Source organism: Microplitis mediator, chromosome 9 (genome assembly GCF_029852145.1).
Source record: "Microplitis mediator isolate UGA2020A chromosome 9, iyMicMedi2.1, whole genome shotgun sequence".
In the NCBI taxonomy this organism is placed as follows: Eukaryota; Metazoa; Arthropoda; class Insecta; order Hymenoptera; family Braconidae; genus Microplitis; species Microplitis mediator.
The window spans coordinates 16,785,835-16,811,598 of record NC_079977.1 but is presented as its reverse complement, the minus strand read 5'-3'; the positions used below and the strand labels follow the sequence as shown (position 1 = coordinate 16,811,598).

The 25,764-nt window shown below is 33.7% G+C and overlaps 2 protein-coding genes and 1 pseudogene across 2 annotated transcripts; 1 reads left to right on the top strand and 2 right to left on the bottom strand.

The window, feature by feature from the left end:
- Nucleotides 1-15,672: 15,672 nt before the first annotated feature.
- LOC130674214 (uncharacterized) lies at nt 15,673-16,417 on the bottom strand. Its single transcript, XM_057479482.1, has 2 exons — nt 16,400-16,417; nt 15,673-16,146 (listed from the first exon to the last, which is right to left on the bottom strand). Exons 1-2 carry the CDS (start codon nt 16,415-16,417, stop codon nt 15,673-15,675), a joined length of 492 nt encoding a protein of 163 aa, XP_057335465.1.
- A 52-nt stretch (nt 16,418-16,469) lies between these two features.
- On the bottom strand, nt 16,470-17,703 carry LOC130674583 (tyrosine-protein phosphatase non-receptor type 9-like). Its single transcript, XM_057479945.1, has one exon. The coding sequence runs from the start codon at nt 17,298-17,300 to the stop codon at nt 16,482-16,484; it is 819 nt and encodes a 272-aa protein (XP_057335928.1). The 5' UTR covers nt 17,301-17,703; the 3' UTR covers nt 16,470-16,481.
- A 2,151-nt stretch (nt 17,704-19,854) lies between these two features.
- Nucleotides 19,855-22,239, top strand: LOC130674420 (NF-kappa-B inhibitor cactus-like; annotated as a pseudogene).
- The last annotated feature ends 3,525 nt before the right edge of the window (nt 22,240-25,764 follow it).

Sequence of the window (25,764 nt, the reverse complement as noted above, 5' to 3'; positions counted from 1 at the left end):
TCCGTGTGTGTGTGTGTGTGTGTGTGTGTAAACTCTTTGTAACTTTTTAACTAATGAATCGATTTGGATAGTTGAGGTGGCAATCGAAGGAGCTTGTTGGCCCTCAACTTTCCTGAAAATTTCAGATCATTTGATCAAGCAGACAGATCAATCAACATTTTGATTTACAAGAACTTCTTCAGGACGACTTTGAAATTAATTTTTTCATTTCGAAATGATCAAGAAAAAATTTATATTTTTTCAACAATAATACAATATAAATAAGTGCCTGCAAGATTATTACGTCGAGGTCTTCCTCTCCTTCTTCTTGCAGGTACTGCAACCGCATTAACGTTTGCAGGATTAGCTGCATTGTTATCAGCAGCAACATCCACCACAATGCCTGGTTCAGGATTTGGTCGACGTCTCGGCCTTCCTCGTCTTCTCACGTTTCCTACATGAGCAGCTTCAGGGCTTCGTTCGCGAATTGCTGGTCCTTATGAATTACGAAAAGTATAAAAAATGATTCTGACATCTATCCACTAATCATGTCATGATAAAATTATTTTTATTGATAATAAAAATAAATAAAATGCCTTCACGATCATTTTGAAGTTCTCGACCTCGTCTTCTACCTCTTTGGATAAAATCACGTACTTGCTCAAGATTTTGGTCTTGTTGCTCACCTATGGAGTTATAGATATACATATATATATATATATATATATATTAGGGTGCTCCGTTTGAAACAAAGATTTTTTTTTTTTCGTTCCCCATCAAAAATCTTGTTCTACATGTAAAAACAAAAATTCAGTGAAATTTTGAGCTCTTAATAACAATTTTAAGAACTGGAATAACGTCATTGAAGTTTTCTCATGCTAAAAGCATGTAAATTTTGATTCTTTTCTTTTTATCGAATAAAACTCAGCCCCATATTCACGTATCTTATCGGTTCAAAGTTTTCTTGAAAGAGAATTGTATGCTCTTTGAAAAAGCCTGTATGTGCTTAGCAGTACCTTCAACTACAGCTCTCATGGAAGCCTTGAAAGTCTAATTTCCTACGAAATTAGTGGTTTTTTTTATTAACTTGTAATCGGTTGACTTTTGGGAAAAAAAGTACATGACATTTTTTGTAGGAAATTTAGTCTTCTACAAAAAAGTTCCTATAAGTCAAATCTCTAAAATCAATATTTGAAAAGATATATGAACTTTAACTAAGTAAAATTCAAAATTTTAGCTAAATGTCAATGTTCAATACTATAAAAAATGTATTCAGTTATTAACTGATGGTAAGTATCAATTAATGTATATTTATATAAAATATAAAATGCCCGTAATTATTCATTGAAATTGTTCTTCAGTACCAACCTCATTTGCAATTCTTTTCAAAAATTGAATGATTAAAAAACAGATTTGAAGAATCTCGTTCAAATTTTCAATTTCCTTGGGACCTAACAGATGGATTATGTTCGAAAAAACATGTTTTATATAATGGTTTTTAATTATAAAACCGTTAATCTTGATATTTAGCTAAAATTTTGAATTTCACTTAGTTAAAGTTCATATATCTTTTTAAATATTGATTTTAGAGATTTGAATTATAAGAACTTTTTTCTAGAAGACTAAATTTCCTACAAAAAATGTCATGTACTTTTTTTCCCAAAAGTCAACCGATTACAAGTTAACAAAAAAAACCACTAATTTCGTAGGAAATTAGACTTTCAAGGCTTCCACGAGGGCTGTAGTTAAAAGTACTGCTAAGCACATACAGGCTTTTTCAAAGAGCATACAATTCTCTTCCAAGAAAACTTTGAACCGATGAGATACGTGAATATGGGGCTAAGTTTTATTCGATAAAAAGAAAAGAATCAAAATTTACATGCTTTTAGCATGAGAAAACTTCAACGACGTTGTTCCAGTTCTTGAAACTGTTATTAAGAGCTCAAAATTTCACTGAATTTTTATTTTTACATGTAGAACAAGATTTTTGATGGGGAACGAAAAAAAAAAAATCATCGTTTCAAACGGAGCACCCTAATATATATATATATATATATATATATATATATATATATATATATATATATATATATACCTTTAATGACTTACGTATGAAGCAAGGCCAATATTTTTTTAAAGAAATAGTTCTTCTTTCAGGTTCCATATCATATACATCCTCTGATCTATATTCCAGAAGTGGGGTTGTCTTCATGATAAATTTTTAGCTTCCCGCTAAGAAAATCGACGATTTTCGAAAAATTGGAAAGATATTGTTTTCACCCCGATTTGCGAAAATCGGAATTTCATTAGATGTCGACGTTTTGAGGTCCTAGGAAGCTATTCTGACTATTTTTAGAATGATATCCGAGTGTATGTATGTATGTATGTATGTATGTGTGTGTGTGTGTGTGTGTGTGTGTGTGTGTGTGTGTGTGTGTGTGTGTGTGTGTGTGTGTGTGTGTGTGTGTGTGTGTGTGTGTGTGTGTGTGTGTGTGTGTGTGTGTGACCGGTCTATAACTTTTTAACTAATGAACCGATTTGGATGGCTAAAGCGGCAATCAAAAGAGCTTGATAGCAATCAACTTTTCTGAAAATTTCAGATCGTTTGATCAAGTAGACTCGAAAATATTGTCGAATTACGAAAAAAAAAATTTTTTTTTTTTTAGTTTTCTATTGATTTCTCAGAAACGACTTATAAGATCAACTTTAAAATCTAGTCAGCTCTAGAACTTAATAAAATGCGTCGATTGCCGCCTTAGCCATCTCAATCGGGTAATTTGTTCGAGAGATCGCGGGAGAAAGAAATGGTAAAAAACGGTTTTTTGCGAATATCTTCGAAACAACTGAACTAACCAATTTTAAAATTTGATCAGCTCTAGAATTCAATAAAATACGCTGATTGCTGCCTCAACTATAAAAATCGGTCAATTCGTTCCTGAGATATCATGGGAGAAAGAAATGCTAAAATCGGTTTTTTTCGAAAACAATGGCACACAAAAGTATTTTCGAGCTCGAAAATTCATTCTCAACAATGTTTTCGAGCTCAAGGACCTTGAAAACAGCGGGAAGTTTTGGGGCTGGCCCGCAGGGTCAACTGATAGACAGATTTATTTTTATTTTGTTTATAATAATAAACTTATAATTATTACCTAATTACTCCTTTAATATTTTGTCTGGAGGCTTCTGTAGTAGTATACTCCGCGGTGGTTCATCTATGACTGCAGTCTCGTGAGAAGTCACATTTACGTAATGCAAGATCGTACTCCACAGGTAGATAAGATTGTCTGAAGTATATGGATGACTCTATATATATTATTTAGTTATATTTGAGGGATTTGTCTCAAAGCACTTTGTGGTTATTTTCAAAAGAACACCGCCGTTGTAATCTTTTTTCAGTATCAATGCTAAAAATAAAATAGTGTTTCATAAAACTTCATTATTCAAGTACTTTCCATGGAAATATAATAGAACTTATTATCAAAAATGTTGTGTTTCATAATTGTACTGTTAGAACTTGATATTTGTTTATTTCGAAAAATTACCTTACATTGTGTGATCAATTTTATAGTGAAAATACAGCATATGTTTTAAACTATCAACATGAAGATAGGTATACTATTCGCGATTCGATTGTCGAGATAATCATCTAATGACGTTGCTGTATGCATAATAAGCAAGGTGTTCAGAATCACTGTCGGCAAGCAAAAAATGGATACGGACTTCCTTATGCCATTAATGCGGCTGTAATAAAGTTATTACAGAAAATTTGTACATAATTTTAATTATTTTTGTAGTTCAATAGAAAAAAATTAAAAGTATGCATAACTTAATTGACGACCGTTGAGGGTAATCGTCTTCTTTGAATCCCATCAAATATATTTCTGGTAGTAATATCATGCGAATGGAATTGATCATCGTTAATGTTACTGGCATCAAAGAAGCAAAGATAACTTTTTCAGATGATTCTAGAATTCTCGTCACTATTATTGTTGCACAAAACATCGGTGCTGCCACTTTAGTTAAACAAAGAAAAAAGTCAACACAGTTTCTTTTATTTACTTACATATGCTAAAGGTATTTGCTTATATAATTTGAACTGACGAATTTTTTTTAATTGAATCGAAAATCAATATTCGATTGGAACTATATGAATTGCACGACTCTCTGAGAAGCACTATAGAGTGTGCTTTACAATTGAAAAATTCTGCTTGCCTGTTTTTCGCTATTGTTTTTACTGTTTCACTCTTGTTAGACCACGGAGCTTAACCAAGTTACACATCATCGGATAGAGAGTCTAGTAGGAATTAATTCTATTACTTATAAAGTTTAATATGATGCATTAAATAACTAAAGAAACATCAAAATGTAAAAAAAATTTTCCCGTCAAGCAGCTGTTAAAAAACGCTGCTGCAACCGTTTCAGATGTGATATTTTTGAGAGGCACTGCCACAGGCCATCGAGAAAATCTGTCTATTATTGTTAAACAGTATCTGTAGCCTTCAACTTCAGGTAATATGATTATATCCATATTTACATGGTTGAAACGTGCATCAGGTACTGTTATTCCTTCTGGTGTTACTCGGTTGTGTCTTTGTACTTTTGCTCGTTGACACTCTGTGCATTCTTTGGACCATTTAATTGCGTCGCGTTTTATTACTGGCCAGACGAATTTTTCTTTTAACACGCGGCTAGTATTCCACCCACTTGGGTGTGATAGATTATGTACGATGCGAAATGCTGTCCTCCGCAGGTTTTCTGGTAAATACGGTCTTACTACTCCCGTTGAGATGTCGCAATAAATTTCCGTGTCGGGTTCAACAGTGATCTTTTGAAGTTTCAGTGATGGAGGATGATTTACCAGGTTGACTAATTCCTCGTCGACCTCTTGAGCTTCCTGGATTGTTTGAGCACTGAGGGTGGTTGGCATGTCAATTGTATACATTCTGGAAAGCGCATCTGCGACTATGTTGTCATCGCCTTTTATGTGTACTATGCTCGTAGTGAATAGCGATATATAATACAGTTGCCTGGCTTGTCTCGGTGAAGCTTTCTCCGATTTCTGTGCAAACGCATACGTCAGAGGCTTATAATCTGTTTTTATTATGAACTGCCGTCCATCCACTAGATGTTCAAAGTATTTTATTGCAGCAAAAACTGCCAATAATTCCCGATCGTAGGTACTGTAATTTTGCTCTGCTTTGCTTAGCTTGCGCGAAAAATACCCAACTGGTGTCCAGTTTTCATCTATTCGCTGTTCCAGAACAGCTCCAATTTCTTTATCGGATGCGTCCGTGACTAGTGCTGATGGTGCAGTGGGAGAAATGAATGCCGTGAGAGCAATAGACGCTAAGCTTTGTCTGCTTGTCTTAAATGCTTCTTCTGCCTCTTCAGTACATTTAATTACCCATTTGTTGTTCTTGCGAGAATCTTTCAGGTACTCATGTAGCGGTGCTTGTACTTTGGCTGCATTCGGTATTAATTTGCGGTAATAATTAAGTGTTCCTAAGAACTTCCTGAGTTCTTTAATGTTTGACGGCTTCGGGTAGTTATTCATGGCTTCTACTCGCTCATGCGGTGGCTTGTAACCATCCTGGGTGATTCTATACCCCAGAAAATCTAACTCTTCCTGTTCGAATACACATTTTGCCGAGTTAATGACTAGCCCATGCTCTATTAATCTCTCGAAAATGATTCGCAGGTGTTCTTCACGATCTTCTGGTGTCTCAGAGTAGATTAGTATGTCGTCGATGAACGCGAACACGAAGTCCAAACCTCGTAGTACTGAATCTAAGTGTCGCTGGAATGTCTGAGCTGAACCGCAAGCGCCGTATGGCATCACCAATGATTCAAATAATCCAAATGGCGTGATTATAGCGGTCTTTGGAATATCTTCTTCAGCCATCCAGATTTGTCCAAAAGCTTTGTCTAAATCAATTTTAGAGAAAACTTTTTTTCTGTGCAGTCTTGGGAATAAATCTTGTATGTGCGGTGGTTGGTATTCATCCGCTCGAGTCACTGAATTTAATTTTCTGTAATCTCCACAGGACCTCCAGTCTCCCGTTTTTTTTTGTTTCATCAGCAGTGGGCTTGCTCAAGGGCTGTTTGAAGGTCTGATTAGTCCCTGGTCCATCATGACATTGAAAGCATCGCGTGCAGCTTTCAACTTCTCTCCCGCCAGTCTACGAGGTTTTTCTGCTACTGGTGGACCTGTAGTTACGATGTGATGTCTCACTTTGCTTTTTGATTTATCGTACGTATGGAAAGATGGCTTGGTGATGTCGATATACTCATTCAATATTTTTATATACCGTTGATTTGCCTTCGCAGCTTGCTTATTTTCATTGTTAACCATGGATATTTCATATTCACTGGTTTTTTTATTTTAGCTGCTACTTTTAATGAAGTGACTGAGTCCTGTAATTTTCGTTTCTTGAGATCAATAATGAGACCATAGTGCGATATCAGATCGGCTCCTATGATTGCTGATTTCACATCTGCGATTGTAAATGGCCATGTAATCACTCTGCGTAGCCCGATGTTTAATGACATTATTTTTTGACCTATGTGTTTATTACTGTAGAGTTTGCGGCATACAGGTTATTTTCCGTTTTACATAATTTTCCTTTTATCCAGGCTCGAGGTATGACAGATATTACAGAACCTGAATCAATTAAAAATTGCTTGTGATTAGCTTTGTCGTAAATATGTAAACGGTACTCACGGTTTTCAGTTAAACACACGCTGTCGCCGTCTGCCGCTGAAGACGACAGCCTTGTTAGTTTTCCGGCTGCGTATTTTTGTTGAAATTACATGGATAATTGCACTTAAATGAGGAAGATCCAAACTTTGAATGATAATAACATACCCCATCAGCAGTATGTGGTCGGCTTCGTGATCGTTGACGCGCTCTTGACGTAGAACTGGTTTCTGTCTCATTTTTGGTGTCTAACCTCTTCAGAATCTTGAGTACATCTTGCATGTCCTTCTCAATCTTGTTTAATCTTTCATCATAACTATTATTATTATTGACATTTCTGGGTTTGTGTAAGGAATAATCTTTTTCTTTGAACGACGTAGTCATTACCAACTGCTGGTTGCCGCTATTTTCCATTATCTCGTCAGCGATGTCTGACAATACGTCCAGTGTTACATTGCGTACTGCCTTCAGTATGTTCTGGACCCCAGGAGGTAACAGACCCATCCATTTGGTTTTTAGCAATTCGTCTGACGCTTTATCTTTTGCCAGCTCTTTCATCTCGCGAAGTAACTGAGATGGTTTCTTGTTACCTAACTCAATTTCCGAAAGTAATTTATGCAATTGTCTTTGAGAGGAATCCATAAAACGTTTAATGATATTATCTTTTAAATTTTGATACTTGCCGTCGTCCGGTGGGTTAACGATGATATCTGCTATTTGTGCGATGGCTGTTTCATCCAGAGCTTCTACAACAGCATCATACTTGGTCTGATCGCTACGGATGTTTTTACGACGAAATGCTAATTCTGCTTGTACAAACCAGAGATCTGGTTTTGTCTTCCATAAAGTTCCCAGTTTGAATGTTGCCACAGCAGCTATTTCGTTTGGTACATTGCCGTTTACACCCACACCTCCTTGTGGTTGATTGTTGTTGCCCAACGGTAAGACCTGCCGTCCGGCTGCTGCTTCCTGTTGTTGTCTAGCTGCTTCGAGCTGTTGCTGTCTAACTGCTTCGAGCTGTTGCTGTCTAACTGCTTCGAGCTGTTGCTGTCTGGCTGCTTCGAGCTGTTGCTGCTATTCTCTTACTTGCTGCTTCAATTCTTCTTCCATTTTCACGTATTCAGTATTTATTTTTCACTGAGATGTAACCTCTTTTTTTATTTTTTTTTTATTTTTTTTAATATGAAATGGCGGCTAATGATAGCGTCTGTTTTTATTACGCCACTTTTTGTACGGGGTCACCAATTTGTAGTGGTTCAGGACACTAGGGTTACCAAATCACTAACAATAGAATTTAGGAATAATAATTATTTATTTATTATAATTATACTAAATAGGTTACACATAGTTTTATATTATTAAATCTTTTCTTTTATGTATCGCTACAGCTGTAGCCAGATACTATATATATATATTTGGTCGTCGACTCTAGGGATTAGCACTTGCTTTCGCGGTCTTTTGCTGGGTTGAGTTTTGTCGTTGGCGCGACAGGCGCTCACCCTATCGTCACCTGCCGGTACTACCGGTAAAGCCGCCACAAATGTAACTACACTTATTTGCCGTTCTGCATCGCACGCCAAAAGTTTAGGAATTATATGGATATAACTTGTACCAAAGATAATTATTACTATCCACTGAGCAATGAGAGTCAAAAGTTTTCTGCAAAAAAAAACAAAAAATATCAACAAAATACGTTATTTTGCTTGTAATTGTTGTAAAACTTAGGATATTATCGTACACTAAAAGAGACTTAGGTCTGATTTCTGCATCTATGTCCTTTGTTATTATAATGAATAATAATACCTCTAGAGAAAATGCCGGGATAATACATGTGGATAATGAAAATTCATTAAAGACATCTTTCGGAAATTCTTGAATTGTAGACTAGATCATTGTTGTACAAAACGTGAGGACTCCCGCTTTGAGAGAAAAAAAAAATATTTAGAATAGTATAGATATTAAGAAACTCGGGAGTGGGGTAAGCAAGAGAATATTTTATGCCAGAAAAATTTTTAGCCAAGTTAGTTCCTCTATGAACTTAATTAATTTATTTTACAACTATTTTGCGGATATGTGTAGCTTATACTTTTAGTGACTTACGTATGAAGGAAGGTAAAGACTTTTTCCAAAGAAGGTTTTTTTTTCTAAAGTTCCTCATCGTACTCATCGTCTGATTCATATTTCAGAAGTGGAGTCGTTTCCATGATTCAATTTTTTTTTTTTTTTTTGTATAGTAAACCAAAAATTATTACTCAATTACTTATTTTATAATTTCGTCTGGAGTCTTCTATAGTACTACGATCCGCGGTGGTTCGACTGCAACTGATGTCACATCTGCCACACAGGAAGAAGAGCAGTTGAAAAACTGAACTCATATTTGAGTATTTACTTCGGTTTCGTATGGTAGCATAGCACTGCGACTCTGAAACTGTAAAAATTACATTTTTATCTAGGCATAACAAATATTACAGCTCACACTCGATATTGTCTAGTTCTCAATAGTAGACAAATTTTATAATTTTTAATTTTGTTTTGTAAATCACCCATCTAGTTGAAAAAATTAAATTCTGGGATTTTCACAAGTTTTTTAGTTTAATAATATCTAAATTTTCTCACTACATATGTTCCTATTTATTCATTTGAATAAAAAATCACAAAGAAAAACAGTGTAAGGTAATACGATAAATAATCAATCTGATAAATTTATTTCAAAATACGTTGACCGGCCTTTGAATATTAACATTTTGACTTGAAAATTAGGTATGTTTTTTTGCATCCTGTTATTTTACTATAGATTAATTTATTTTATTTATTTAACTACTGAACTCTCTCAATATGATCGCACCGGTACGAATCGTAAACGATTATAAGAGAATATATAAACCGAAGATGAGATTATTTTGATTTAATTCCAGGCGGCTAGAATTCAAAATCATTTAATATTTTAGGATTTCCGGACAAATAGCAAGCCTAGTTTATTTTTAAATTAATCGAATCCGCGAGATGAGATTGCATATTCATCCTTATCGCAACAACGAGCTCTGATGCCTATTCTGATGGGTTAATAACTTCATATGTCTATTTATTGACATCCTGAGAAATTATCCGACACTCACTGAAGTCCCATCATCGAGAATTTGAACGAAAAACTGTCTCAGATTTCAGGAAACAACGTCGAATTTTTAAAAAAATATGTTAGATTACTTCAATCGATTAATGATCAATAAGTCTGTTTAAAAATTTGAAAAGCTATAAGAATTTTAAATAAATATATAAATAAATCACTTTCAGTTTAGCAAATAATCACAATTAGATTATTATGCAAATTCACTCTCTTTATAGGAATTTAGAAATAAATAATTACTCAGAATTTGTATAATTATTCACAAGTTTTTTTGCCGTGCGCATACAAAAAATAACACAAAACATACGAACGATATGCAAATTAAGCTCGACAATGTCGAGGTTCATTGTATATTGTAACCGCTTACTAAAGAATTTCTTGACCCTAATTTTTGATGAACAAACTCCGTTTACGCGGAAAACCAGCCGATAAAGGATCAATTTACGTTCAGACGACTTTGACACACAGTATTTTTTTAACTAGAAATTTTCTTGTTGACAAACGTCCCTAGTCTGAGTTAATTGAATGAGTACTGAAATCCCATAGACACTCATTCTAATCAGACTAGGACTGATCGCCAAGTGGAAATTTTCGAAGTGACCAATAGTTGAAGATTTGAAATGGCTGTTTGTTGGGGATACTATTAATGTAGTTTTTTTTTTGCGGATTTCTGGACAAAATTATGTAAATTGATCATGTTCGGAATGTATCCATTATTAGAATGCGGCTCTTCATGGTACAATAAACTGTAGCATTCGTCTGTGACCTTGAGGAAATGTTCTCCCAAGTTGTTGTTTGCTAACTGATAGTGTGACTCCAATGATATTTACATTTTGATACCAACATGCACTCAAAATTTCAGCTGATAATGGTATGAGCAGGTAATAAAACGTCACTTTAAGAGAACAAATTTTAATAACAATAAAAAAGAACTATCGCGTTACAATAAATAAATAGTTAAAGGATTTTAATTACAGTTATTGTATAAACGCATTAATGCGCCTTGATTTCTTGAAATTTCGTTGACTATTCTACTAAGTTCACTTCGTCTATTAGGAGAATCTGGTTGTTACGCTCGCTTTCTTTGTGTAAATACTTGGATTCGATCTTGGAATATTTCAATTTGTCGTCGCATCGCGCCATTTGGCTGACCAAAATTAGGCTGGAACAAAAAAATATTTGTTTAGCGGAACAGAAATATTTTGAGATTTTCTGTTGGTTTCAATCAAACCCCCTCGAGTTCTGATCAGAATTTATCGGAGTTTCAAACCACAGCTGATAAATACACCAGATTTTATTTACAGTAAAATTCCAAAATGGCTGACTTCATTGTCTGCACGGAGAGAAATGTCAAGTAAATATGCCGATTAGACTGTGTCAAAATAAGTTTTTTTTTTTTTTTTTCGATTGGACCGATCTTTTAAGTTTCTTCAATATAAAAAAAAAATTCTCCTAAAGTTTGAGCTCAATATCTCAAAAATTGAGCTGGCACAAAGGGGGGTCTCCTTTCCCATTTAAATAACATGGTAAAATTTTTTTTTTTTTATTTTTAAAATAACGACACGAAAAAAATTTTTTTTTCAATATTGCTTTTGACGATCTTATAGGAAATTTAATTCTCTACAAAATTGTCCATGTCCATTTTTTTTCTAAACTCAACAGGAACGAAGTTACAGAGGGCCGAAGAGGAGGAAAAAAATAATTAATCAATTAATAACAGAAAAAAATTTCTTATTTTAACTTATCAATTAATTAACTCAATATTCTTCGTTATTCACCGAAAATTTTTGAATTCAACATTATTTCGAATTAATAACAAAACGAAATTTAGAGTAAAACAGAAATTAATTACAATTAGTATATTTATACATTTTTATGTTCACTATTGACTAGTTGGATTTATAATATAATATTGTTTATTGCACGAAGGGTATAACTTTTCTATTTTCTTAACTATCAATCGAGACTGAATTAATATTATGCCAGTGGGACTCCAAATATTTATCACATCATTGCTAACATCAATTGAACTTTCACGAATACTTTTTTTCGAAAAATAATATTTATAAAAAAATAAGCTCATCACCTGTCGGTTTGATGGCAATTTACGACCACTTATTTGACTACTACACATACCCACTAAATGAATGATTTCGTTTTTATTTATTATTATTAACGTATTTTATCCAGAAAACTTATATATTCACTTTAATTTATAAGGACTTTTAGTTAACTTCACTTGTAATAAATATATATTGTCTTGATCGAGAAGAAAGAGTGAACAAAACAGTATGAGGTTAGTTGTACGAGAAGTTAACACAATAAAAAGATGCTATCCTATAAATAGTACCATTTTTATCCGCTAGGTGAATAAATAATAAAGATAAGCAACTTTATTGACTGTAATATTCGATTTTTATTATTTTCCTCCTCTTCGGCCCTCTGTAACTTCGTTTCTGTTGAGTTTAGAAAAAAAATGGACATGGACAATTTTGTAGAGAATTAAATTTCCTATAAAAAAGTTAAAAGCAAAATTGGAAAAAAAATTTTCTTCGTGTCGTTATTTTAAAAATAAAAAAAAAAAAAAATTTACCATGTTAATTAAATGGGAAAGGAGACCCCCCTTTGCGTTTGCTCAATTTTTGAGATATTGAGCTCAAACTTTAGGAGAATTTTTTTTTTATGTTGAAGAAACTTAAAAGATCGGTCCAATCGAAAAAAAAAAAAAAAAACTTATTTTGACACAGTCTAATGCCGATGCAGCATAGTAAAAATTACGTTACTCTATAGTTCGCATAAGCAGTCACATAAGAGCGGCGTGACACAAACTATAGGGTAATGCAATTATTACTATGCTGCATCGGCATATTTCCTTGACGTTTCTCTCCGTGTGAACTTTCTAATCTTGACTTTCGCAACAAAATACGCAGTATCCCACCCAACGCTATACATTTGTATGTATGTGCATGTTTACTAATGCATTATTCATCCCGATGTAAGAAAGCATGCGTATAGTTTACTTACTAGAGAAAGGGCATCGACAAGTCTGAACATCCACGAAATTTCGGCAAAACTTAATGCTTAGTGAACCTGAAAAGACTACGAACGTAAGAAGATTCTAGGATAAAAATATTATTATGTACTCACGTGCTGCATGATTTAGATTTCTTGATAAAACACTTTGCAAAATCAGAAGCTCACTAGCTCACTAGATAACGATTAGGTCTCAAATGAAACGCATTTTGTAAACAACATATTTATATCCTAGCAGTTTTACCTCGAGCTGGTACCCACACGAACACAAATAGTATAAACACTAGATTAAAAAAAATGCATGACCTAACTACCAAGCTACCTGTGGTTGAAGATGTCACTCAATTACATACATGCATCTTTACTCGCACCAATGGCTTGTCTTCCTCGTGCAAGTGAGACGTATATAGATTGCTGAGACACAATTGACGAAATTTGATCTTTGAACAGGTTGATAAAGTGTTACATCTGCTTCACACATGCGTCCTATGCATGTAGGCCAATTTGAATGATGCGCATATGTCCAGGATCCAATTAATTATTTTAGCTATCAACAAATTTAACGATAATGAATTTGTTTTTTTCCCGTTTGAATTGGCGCGCAGTTCTCCGAAAGGATAAATAAAATAAAATATAAGACATTCTTAATTGTGAATTGACATTTCGCTAAAGGTGAAATCACAGCTGCCAACTCTAGCATTAGTGACTATGAATTTATAGTAAACGGTTGTAAACGTAAACGGACTGATCACCAAGTCGAAATTTTCGAAATGACCGATAGTTAGAGATTTGAAAAGGCTGTTTGTTGGTGATTCGATTCATGTAGTTTTTTTTTGCGGATTTCTGGAGAAAATTATGTAATTTGATGATGTTCGGAACGTACCCATTATTAGAATGTGGCTCATCATAGCACAATAAGCTGCAGCATTCGTCTGTGACAGTGAGGGAATGTTGTCCCATGTTGTTGTTAGCTAACTGATAGTGTGACTCGAATGATATTTACATTCTGATACCAATATGCACTCCAACTATCAGCTGATAATGACATGAGCAGGTAATAAAACTTCACTTTAAGAAAGCAAATTTTAATAACAATAAATATATAAGAACTATTGCGTTACAATATATAAACATCTCAAGGATTATGCACTAAGAGACAAATTTATTCGCCAGGAATAAAAACACTTATTAGAAGTTTTTCCAAAACACCACTACATATTAATAAATTTTATTACTGTGTTATAAGAATTTCTCTCAGTGTAATTACAGTTATTGTATAGACACATTACTGCGCATTTACTTCTTGAAATTTCGCTGTCTATTCTACTAAGTTCACTTTGTCTATCAGGAGAAACTAGTTGTCGGAGTAACTCTCGCCTTTTCTGTGTAAATAGTTGGATTCTATCTTGGAAAATTTTAATTTGTCGTCGCATCACGCCATTTGGCTGACCAAAATTAGGCTGGAACATAAAAATATTTATTTAGCGGAAGAAAAATAGTTCGAAATTTTCTGTTGGTTTCAATTAGACCTCCTCGAGTTCTGATCGGAATTTATCGGAGTTTCAAACCAGAGCTGACAAATGCACCAGAACCCGACTGGTTACTGTTCTGCACCCGACTCAGTACGGTGCTGGAAAAAAAATGCTTGATTGTGGTAGAGCACCACACTTATTATTGTGCGGGACCTGACTGAGTCGGGTGGGAAACAGTATCTAGTCGGGTTCCAATCGTTCCGTGCATTTACAGTAAAATTCAAAAAAGTCTAATTTCATTGTTTGAACTTTTCTTTAATCTTGACCTTCACAACAAGTTACGCAGTCTCCCAGCTGACGCTATACATTTGTATGTATGTGTATGTATACAAATGCATTATTCATATCGATGTAACAGAACATGCGTATCATTTACTCACTAGAGAAAGGGCATCGATAAGTCTAAATATCCACAAAATTTCGGCCAAATTTAATGGAATTCGACTGTACATCAATTTTAATGGTAAGTGAACCTGAAAAGACTACGGACGTAAGAAGATTCTAGGATAAAAATATTATTATGTACTCACTTGCTGCATGATTTAGATTTCTTGATAAAATACTTTGCAAAATCAGAAGCTCACTAGCTCGCTAGATAATGATTAGGTCTCAAATAAAGCGTATTTTGTAAACAGCATTTATATCCCAGCAGTTTAACCTTGAGCTGATACTCACACGAACATACACAGTAAAAAATAACTGGTCTTGCCATCGTAATAGCGATTACAATTATGATCTCATACTAATTGAATTTTCTCTACTTTATTTACGTGAAAGTTAGTTTGGTACATTACCTATATAATGTTTTGTCAAATCAACTATCTGAAGTTCTCTATCGAAAATAGTCGTTGTTCTTTTTTACTCTCACTCTCAGAAAAAGAGCCTAATTTTATATTATGATTATACACTAACATGTATTACTAGATATGTATGTATGAAACTTTTTATAAAGATTAATTGGGAAATCTACCTTCCATTTCGGCTGCCGAATAGGCACTTCGAATGACAGCCGATATTTATGTATTTGCTTTTCTTTGATATTCACTGTTCCAGCCTGATAGTCTAGAAGCAGATTAGCCTCTATTTCCTTATTACGTTTCTTGCCCTACGTCACCTAATACTGTGCGGCTGTGCTAGATCGCATTGGTCGAAATAGGATTGTGCTGACTAAGTAAAGAATGAACACTACTCAAGTTTTTTATCAACTTTAATTACATAAGAATTGCGCACAATTGAAAGAACAACGAACGGGAATGTTTTCACTCCACTTATTTTTACATGAAGCATCACTTTATTTGTTACATTAATCAGCGTCTCTGATTGTAACCGTTTTTTAAAATTTTTATCATTTTCTTGTCCTTCTTGCTCTTAGTCATTTCCAAGGGTGTCAGATTGTCGGTATTGCGAATCTCCAAATCGATATCCTCCTGAAGGGACAGCCACTCTGCCAACTCATATCCTTGTTGTGAAACTGCTAAGTGCAGAACAGTATTACCTCCAGCACCTTCTTGCCCGTCAGCTCCCAACTCTTTTAGAACTTGAATGAATTTCACTGCATATAATTTATCGTGTGTAACTGCCGCAGCATGTAAGGCCATTTGCCCGTTATGATTTCGGGTATTCAAACCTGCCGCAGCATCAAATCCACGGACGTAAGGAGTAAATCTGGATAAGATTGAGAAACTTCCAGAGCGAGCCGTCTCATGAAAAAAGTCCTCCCCTTCGCTATTTTGTTCAAGTAATATCTCCTTCAGTCCATTGGTCAGCCATGATAGTAACTCCTTTTTTGCTAAACAACACGAGTAGTTTAGATCTTAACTATACTCAGCCAGAGACACAAAGACAATGTTCACTTGCAGGATGATTCCGTATAATTTATACAACTGCTGATAATTATTTTGATAAGTTTGCTCTTGTTAAATGACAGTCAAAGGTTATCTTTGTTTTTTCAGTTTGCCGCTGGAAATAGGACGTTACTTCACCGTCAGTGCGTTGTGATAATAGAATGACGAATGATGGTGTCTATTTCTGTACAACTTCTTTCTTAACCATTATTGATACCAAATGTATCAGCACACGATAACAAAAAAAAATATTGCTCGGGAATAATAACGCTTCAGTGTCTTTGCTGCCGGATCTCTGTTACAAATTGAGGTAAAGACACTTGTTTAGTTTCCACTAATTTAGACAAAGCATTGTCCATCGCGCAGAAAGTTCCTGTTCGTCCAATTCCTGTACTGCAATGCATAACGACAGGACCCGGTGGAGTTTGATGAGAAAATGATACTATTTGTCTAATGTTTATAAGCACTTGGTTGACTTGTACGACAAACATGTAAAACTCTTTTACGTCAGGAAAGTCATTTTCCGGCCATTTTGTGTACAAAAAGTGGTAGACATTACGTGATGTTCCAGTTAGCTCATCAGTTAAATCTAACACTGTCATAATATAATTAAAAAATTCCATTATTTTCAATGTTTTGATTTTGCAACGTCTGGTCTGCACTTGACCACTTTCTCGAAGATTCCAATACTGATAGTAATTGTCCTTATTATTATCAGTTGAACTTATCAGCACGATTATGATACGACAATTATTAATCCACACCGTTCTCCAAAAGTATTTAACTGTATGAGCCATAGGTCCTTGGGTACAGATAAATTTCTTCTTGTCTTCGAATCCACCCACATAATTGGCGTGAATGTAACTCGATGGAACCCTATTATTCTGAGATAACTTCACCCGAGTTTTATCCCAACATGGAATGTAGCTGCTGCGATTCTTATCACTATTTTCTAGGATTGCAAAAGCTTTCCAGGTATGTGGCTCTTGTCTATTGGTAATAAAAAAGTACTCTTTCCAAACAAGGCTTGAAAAGTTTGGCTGATTCACTCTTTTCCATAAGCTTTTGACATCGACAGGCTTGAACTCCATGGCCTCTTCTGCAGAATGCTCTCTCCAGTAAGTCAACTGTTGACTTATCCCAATGATAGCTGTTTGCACAATACAGGAATATTATACTGGCTGGGAATTTGTATGATCGATGACGAATATTTTGAAGACAATGATCACGTCCGACATAAATCAAATCCGGAAATTCGAATGAGCTGGATGCTTACCTAATTCATTATTCAAGATACCCTTTATGACCTTGTTCTGATATAACTAAAATTGATTCAATACTGGCTGATAATGTAAAATGGATGCGGTATAATATTGTTTTCGTCTAATTACTGCTTACTAACTTTTTAGGCAGCAATTTTCGAACATTAGCTCAAAGTCATAGAAGATTAATCATATAAGTCCTTAATTGATTAAGAAAAGTCGCTACAAAGTGTTGAAGGGTTCAGGATTGTTCGTTTTTATCATTTGTTGAACATTGGTAATTAATTTTTTTCTTTTTATTAAAAACTGAAACATACCCATGTATGTTTCTAAGATTTATGTATTTTTTAATGGCCCTAAAGATATCTATGTATTTACATCCATAACGGTTCAATTTTAAACAAGTAATGGAACGAAAAAGTAGGGCACATAATGAAATAATATCTTAAATAGTGATACAAATTCTGGCGTATCATTTAAGTTAAGAAGCAGAGACAAATATTATTGGATCCTTGTTTTCAGCGGAATATTTTGAACTCTGGCCTTCGATAACATAATGAAAGTAAACAGATTGCACACACGGGTGGTCAGTGTTATCAACGAGAAACCGGAACCGAAAGTATAAATTAAGCCATCATTAAAAATAATTACATTGGATAATTGTCGTTAATTATCTTTAAATTGTTTCTTTTGATTGATAAATACTGCTATGTTTAGAAAGCATGGATTGTAGCAATGATACACTAATAGACATAACCTTAAGGACATCGAGTAGGAGACTAGCTCTTTTCGTGATAAGATGATATAATGGTAAATTGTCGGGAATATCAGGTGTTAATTACGAAACCTGATGAATATTTTGAACTTGATATGTCATATAAAACATCAACACCAAAATGTTACAAAGTTGGCATAATTAAAAGACAACAACTCCGTTAATGTTTTATATTTTTTTTTTATTTTTTTAGCTGACATTTTACACACACAATAACTTAGATTATAGAGATCCAAAAAAAAATGACATTGCAACAGTATAATAGTTACGACCTAATTAGCTTCTCCGTAATGACTGCTGAGCTTAATTGATAATGTAGAGTGGCCTAAAGTGACATCACACCGACTGCCAAAAGCAGCATGACATCATTTCATTGTTTAACTGCTAACTGTAACAAAATCAGACAAGATAATTTGAAAAATATTCATAAAGTAAAGTCATTTACACTAACGAAATGACACGAAAGAGGTAAATAATGTAATAGTTTTGTTATCGTTTAGATCCAGCTGATGGTGGGGAAATTAAAGGAAATTTCTTTTATAGTTTCATCTGAACTGGCTATAGAAAATCGCGAGACTCACAATATAGTTTAACAACGTTTGAAATAGATAATAAAGTTCAGAAAACATACTTTACTCCCCTATACAGCTAACGAGTTCCACGCTTATTCAATGTTTTTCTGGAAAACCGCAGCTGTGCTTCCGTTGATGAATTCTGCTGAATAATTCAATTATGTTATTGACACATCTACAATTATTATTATTGAATATGATTCACATTTTGAAAATCACTCACAGCTTAATACCCCGAAGTAGCCGTCGACGAGCTGTGCTTTTGTTGTTGTCTATACTGGATAGCACGCTCCCATTGAAATCATAATATTGATTTTGAGACTAAACCACTATGGCCAAGCACTGTTTCAGTTCCAATACTTACAGAGAAACCTACCACAATTTTGTAAAAATTGGCTGATGTGATATTCTACTGACATCCGGTAGGACACACGTCGCGTTGTTTGACCATGTGTCGTTGTCCAAATTCTTTCCACTGGTAATTTCTATCTTAATACTGTCTCCATTTTTAGGAACATCTACATTGAAGTTAAAAGCACCCATCATTTCTCTGAAATCAAAAACAAGGAAAACACGCCATTAATTATCAAAATTTAAGTCAAAAGATTAAACCATTATAACATCTATTTAAAGTACTTACTGTTTAGATACTTCTTCGAAAATGTAATAAGTTCCAAGCATATTGATGCAACGACTCAATCGTGTTGGTATATTATTGATTTGTACAATAGGACTGACATAGTCGAATTGTTCAATTATCCTCTCTGCTAAGGTCAACACTAGGCTTTCTGCACGTTCCGGCCATTCACGGGGCACTACAATGTGGACGCCCAATTCTTTATAAAAAATAGTCGCGTATTGTTTCACCATTTTGTCTAGGCGGATCTAGCTTGTTGACTGCCAATAACATTCTGTCTGCCAACGGGACTGGCCGTCGTTTATATGTCTCCTTAATGACGCATTCATCAACTTGACACCCGCGTGCTAGTATATTTAGATTGAATTTATTTACGAGTAAGTTTTGGTCAACGAAGTCCGAATTTTTTTTTGACTACCCGACCGATAAAATCAATGATTTATTACACTGAATAAAAATGTCAACATTCAGTGCTTCTGGGTTCTAGATAAGGAAGCGTTTCGCTATTAGCCTAGAATGCCAACTGCCTGCAGATTTTTTATTACAAATGACAGGAAAGCCTATATTTAGAAACAAAGGCCTAGAGTTATTATTATTCAACCAATTGCATCGTTTAATTTATTATTTCCTTTTTAAATGAAAATTTCAACGCATAAAAAGTACCAATAAAGAAATCACTTTCCTTCACCTTATTGGTGTCATTTTGCTCTCTAGTGTAACATTTCTCCGGACGGAACTAATTTATCGTGATTCATCGTTAGTTATCACGAATCACGATGATTCACCGTAAGTTGGACTCACGAGAGAATTCCCTTAATGTAAGAAAACTTCAACCAGGATTTGAACCCTAGTCCGCGGAATGACAAACTTGGACCAAGCCAACTCCGTTACTATTATTGGTGCCAATCCTTAATTATATTCATAGATAATCGTGTCTAGACTGATTTTTTACATTGAATGAGTTTTCAAACTAGTTTTCAGTCAACCCAATTATTCTGAACAGACAACCTTGATCGAAGAATTCAAGTTTGTAGAACTTAATCCGAAATACCGGTAGGTATTTTTGGCAACTCATTGTCCGTGTCATGCAGTCCGTGGTGCGAAATCAAAAAGATTGATTTTATAACTCGTTGTCGCACTTACATGCAAAACATGTTTCATAGCCTTGACTTTGTAGTTAAATTCTAAAAAAAGTTTAATCACCGCACAGCAAAAACCTTACATCGCTCAACAAGTTTACTCGGTTGGAATCAACGATTATGAACATTTAAGAAAAACTGCTATTATCGAAGATAAATTTAAACTGGCTATTACGTTGGTTTTGTTGGGCTAGATCAGTGCCTGTTTTTATCATTTGTCTATTCGCATAGAAAATTCTTTAGCACGACTGATTAGATAATGTACAGACACGACCTATCTCAATGTTATCAGCGCTTGTAACTAAAGTACAAATAGTTCTACACTTTGGACGAATTTAGAAAGTCTGGAATCTTTATGTCATTGATTAAAGATTTCATCGAAAACAAGTAAACAATTCATGAGACAGCAAACTTGGAGGCATATTTAAGACCAGAGAAAGAAATAAAATGAAATGAATATTGTAATCATTAGCAATTCTGACAATATCCGTGGGATTTGTGTTTTTCTTGACATAAACTTTATGAATTGGCGTTTCAACAGTATGCTCATAACGAACATAAATGTTTCAACACTGAAAATAAATTCAGCCCCAAGAATTTAGAATTATTTAGCATAATGTTGAGTAATACTATTTACGGGTCAGCGGGTCCGCTGTTCAGCTAGTAAACGTTTGTTGATCTAAGCCGAGAGACGCTCTTTACATCTCGTTATCTCGTTCAACTGAATAATAAAATTACAATGGAGAAAAACGGCGACATTGATAATAAAGTGTGAAACGTTCAATTGACAGAAGATGAAGAAAATAATTTTATGATGATTTGTCGCAGGGGTAACATTTACGAGCTGATGGAATTGGCACCATTTATTGGCAATGATGGACATATGCTAAATAAATATGATCATCGTGGAAGACAGTGTATTCACACAGTGACATTGTACGGCAGAAAAAATGCTATTATGAAAATAGAAATACTTGTTAACATGGGTGCAGACATTAATGCAAGGGAACGATATACTGGTAATTCATTACTTCATGTTGCTGTGAGGACGAAAAATTACCAACTGGCTAAGTGGCTGTGCCAAACGCCAACCGTTTGTCTAGGAGCTATCAACTATGTGCACCATACTGCTTACCACACGGCCTACTACGCTCGTGATGAGAAGATGAAGGAGCTTTTGATAACCAACAGAGCTGCTTGTGATGATCCTGAAGGCATCGAAATGGATGAAGATTATACTGGTGACTTTTCTAGTGACGGTTAACGTATTCCTGTTTAAAGTGTTCTAACTAATCTTTCACCTGGAATTCATTATAGGCAACTATTAAAACAAAGAATTTAACTGATAAGATTACTGACGCCGCGTCTTGTTATCCATAAAAGTAATGTAATTATTAACGACAGTGTTTTGGTGATAAACTATAAACTTTTATTTGACAATACTAAATTTGATAAGAACATAAACAAAAGTACTTAACGGAACTGCTTACGGACCGTAGAAGGTTTTAAACTGTTCCTTTTTTTGTGCATTTGAAACATGGCCTTCTATATTGTATAATTCACTAATATTTTTTAAAAAACATTGTCTATTGCAGCTTAACTGCGCATTAACGTTAAACACTTGTACTTTGTACAATGAAAACTTCCCGAGTCGAAATATTAGACGTAAGTTGAACGTTCTTAACGTTTCAAATGTAAATTGAACGTTCCTAATGTTTTAAACGTAAAGTGAACGTTTGTAACGTTTTGAAAGTAAATTGAACCATTGTTTTGTATTTTGGTTCATAAAAAATTGGTAATTTCATGAGTTATGATTTAAGTTCGATGATAACATTAATTAATTTATTTCAATATTCGTAATCACAATTTTCATAATCTTGATATCATAATATATGAACAGGTATAAACATATAGTGTTAAAGATAGAAGTATGAAACTGAAAAAAATTTTTTTTCAAAATACGAATTTTTTTATAAGAGCCAGAAAGGCAGACGACAAAATTTTACGGAATTGACGTGATTATAATCCAGGAGTACAAAATCGATGAAAAAAATTTTCTGGTATGCTTACGTTTTTTTATTGTAAGTCCAAATAGGTTTTAGTTACTTTTTCGATTCATGATACTCCAATCTACGTTTTGAATAAGTCGAAAGCTGTCAAATTCAGTTTTTAATGTCCAAATTGTTCAATCTACGTTTAAAATGTTGAAAACGTTCAGTTTACGTTCAAAACGTTCAATTTACGTTTAAAACGTTAAGAACGTTCAATTTACGTCGAATATTTCGACTCAGGTTGTTATTCAAAAAATGTATGTAATAAAATTGTAATAAAACGATTGTGGATTTACAGTTATTTGTTTTGAACATTGTTCTGACAGTAAATTTATAGCTCTCACTCTTCCTAAATAAACATTATTCTTTATGAGCTTATTAGCTGAGAAATTTTTGAAAGCTGTTTACATTGCAAGCGCCCAATTTTTCGCAACTCACTCATTGCCTGTATAATTCGACACTCGAACGAAGCGTCTCAATAATTCGGAGGTTATGATTTTTTTTGGTTCCATTATTATAATCAATCAAGTGAAAATATATTACATTCTTCACACCAACTGACTGTTTTGTAAACTGAAAATTAACGAATCACAACAGGATTCTATATTTTGAATCCCGAATCTAATGGATTTTAGTTTGAAAATAGTGGGATAAAACTATTTTGACTATTCATTACTTATTTTCACGACACTGACAAAGACCTCGTCCGCTTCCTTATTCCACCCGACATCTAACCTAAATACTCATCACCAGATTGGGCATCTTTGGTCCGGGGTCAGTCCACCCTGCCTGCTGTGAATCTCTGGCAAGCTTAACATCAATCTTTAGAAGAATTTCTGATAAAAAGTTCTGACTTTTCTCCTACAAAACTGGGTCCTGTGATGGTGATGCGTCAATAAACCCTTACGTTGAAAAGACCTTATAAAATGACTATAAAATTTCTTATAAGCAACCCGGCATTTCCGTTAATGATCTAATGGTCAGGACGTTATCCTTATGATCTTGCAATATTGATAAGAGCAAACAATGCTACTGCATCAAAACTGACATACGTAACATTTTTTTCTAGAAAGATATTACATGGTGACGTGATATCTGCAGTGCTGCGTCATAAAGTATTGGCAACTACTTTCGAACACTCGTAATACGCCATTTAAAAAAATTAAGGCCATATTTTATCATAAGTTACAAGCTCGGTGTCAAAACATGTTTACTTCTTCATCTGGCTGCAGAAAAGTTGCGCTGATTGATTATGAGATTTATGTGAGTAGTTTATTGTATCTTTCATTTTGTTCACTATTTTTGTTCAGCAATTAGAAAGCTATCATATTTAAAAATCAATTAATTAAATATAATAGCAAATGCAATCCTATAAAATTATGAATCACATTGATTTGTTATAATTAATTTGTATAATAATTGATTGCTAGTATATATTTGAAAAAAATTATTGCCACATCATGCAAATTTTTTTTTTAATTGTATTCTTCTATTAGTTGTTGGAAGAGGGAAGATATATATATAAATATATACATTAGGGTAATTCGATTTGAAGGACTATTTTTTTTTCACTCCTACTTGAAAATATTGTTATAGACATTGAAAAAAAAATTCCCTGCAAGTTTCAGCCCTTAATTTTAATTTTAAGTACTTTATATTTGATTTTGAAGTTTTCCCATTTGAAATACATAGGAAAGTTGGTATTTTTTTTATAATTCTCTATAACTCAGCCGCATTTTAAGATATCGGGTCGCCGTTTGCGGTATTTTTTAGGCAATTTGATACTCTTCAAAAGTCTCATGAATAGTTTTACTTGGACTCTAATTGTTTTTTCTGTATTGGTTCTGAAAATATTTTTTTCATAATAATTTGGGTTTTTAGTTGATATTAACTAAATAACGAAATTTACAGAAAAAGTGCAGAGAACTATATTTTAGTAAATATTATACGCTACAAAAAAGGTCCTTTTAGTTAAGTGGCTCAAGTTCTTCGTTCACGTGATATAGGGATTTTAGTAGTTTTGTAAATAAAATATTTGTCGAAAAATTCCACCAAATGCTATTTCATTTCAATTTTAAATCAGTAAATAATTTTCCTTCCATTAATTTAATCCAGTCATTAAAATCAGAAGGGGTCCAATTGATGAACTTCGGAAAAATTTTTGACAAATATTTTATTTACAAAATTACTAAAATCCCTATATCACGTGAACGAAGAACTTAAGCCACTTAACTAAAAAGGCCTTTTTTGTAGCGAATAATATTTACTAAAAAATAGTTATCTGCACTTTTTCTGTAAATTTCGTTATTTAGTTAATATCAACTAAAAACCCAAATTATTATTAAAAAATTTATTTTCAGAACCAATACAGAAAAAACAATTAGAGTCTGAGTAAAACTATTGAGGAAACTTTTGAAGAATATTAAATTACCTAGAAATTGCCGCAAACGGCGACCCGATATCTTGAAATGCGGCTGAGTTATAGAGAATTAAAAAAAAAATCCCAACTTTCCTATGTATTTTAAATGGAAAAACTTCAAAATCAAATATAAAGTACTTAAAATTAAAATTAAGGGCTGAAACTTGCAGGGAATTTATTTTTCCATGTCTATAACAATATTTTCAAGTGGGAGTGAAAAAAAAAAATATTCGTTCAAAACGAATCACCCTAATATACATATAAGTATTAATTGTATTACTTCCATTAACTTATTTGCAGTCGAATTTTATGAAATTGGACCGCTAGACGGTGGAGAAGTGGAAATTTCCTGTATTTCAAACAAAATTTTGTTCTTATTTATTTTTGGTTTGTACTGTAAATGTACAGTAAAAGTGAAAGATTAGACTTCTTTTCTAAGAGTGGGGGCGATAATTTTTTTTCTGTGTAACAATGGATTTTATGATAAATTTATTCTCTTTATTGATAATTGAAATATCTTTATTATTTTTAAATTAGTTGTGGAATAATGAATGCGTTATGTGTGCGTAATGCTTTATTAGATACATAGTATGATTTACTTGTTTTGAAAATACATACAATGTATTCACATGAGATACTCTTACTCGGTTACACTGAGATTTTGACCTACGCCTAACGACAGTGATTTCCGCTCGAGCCC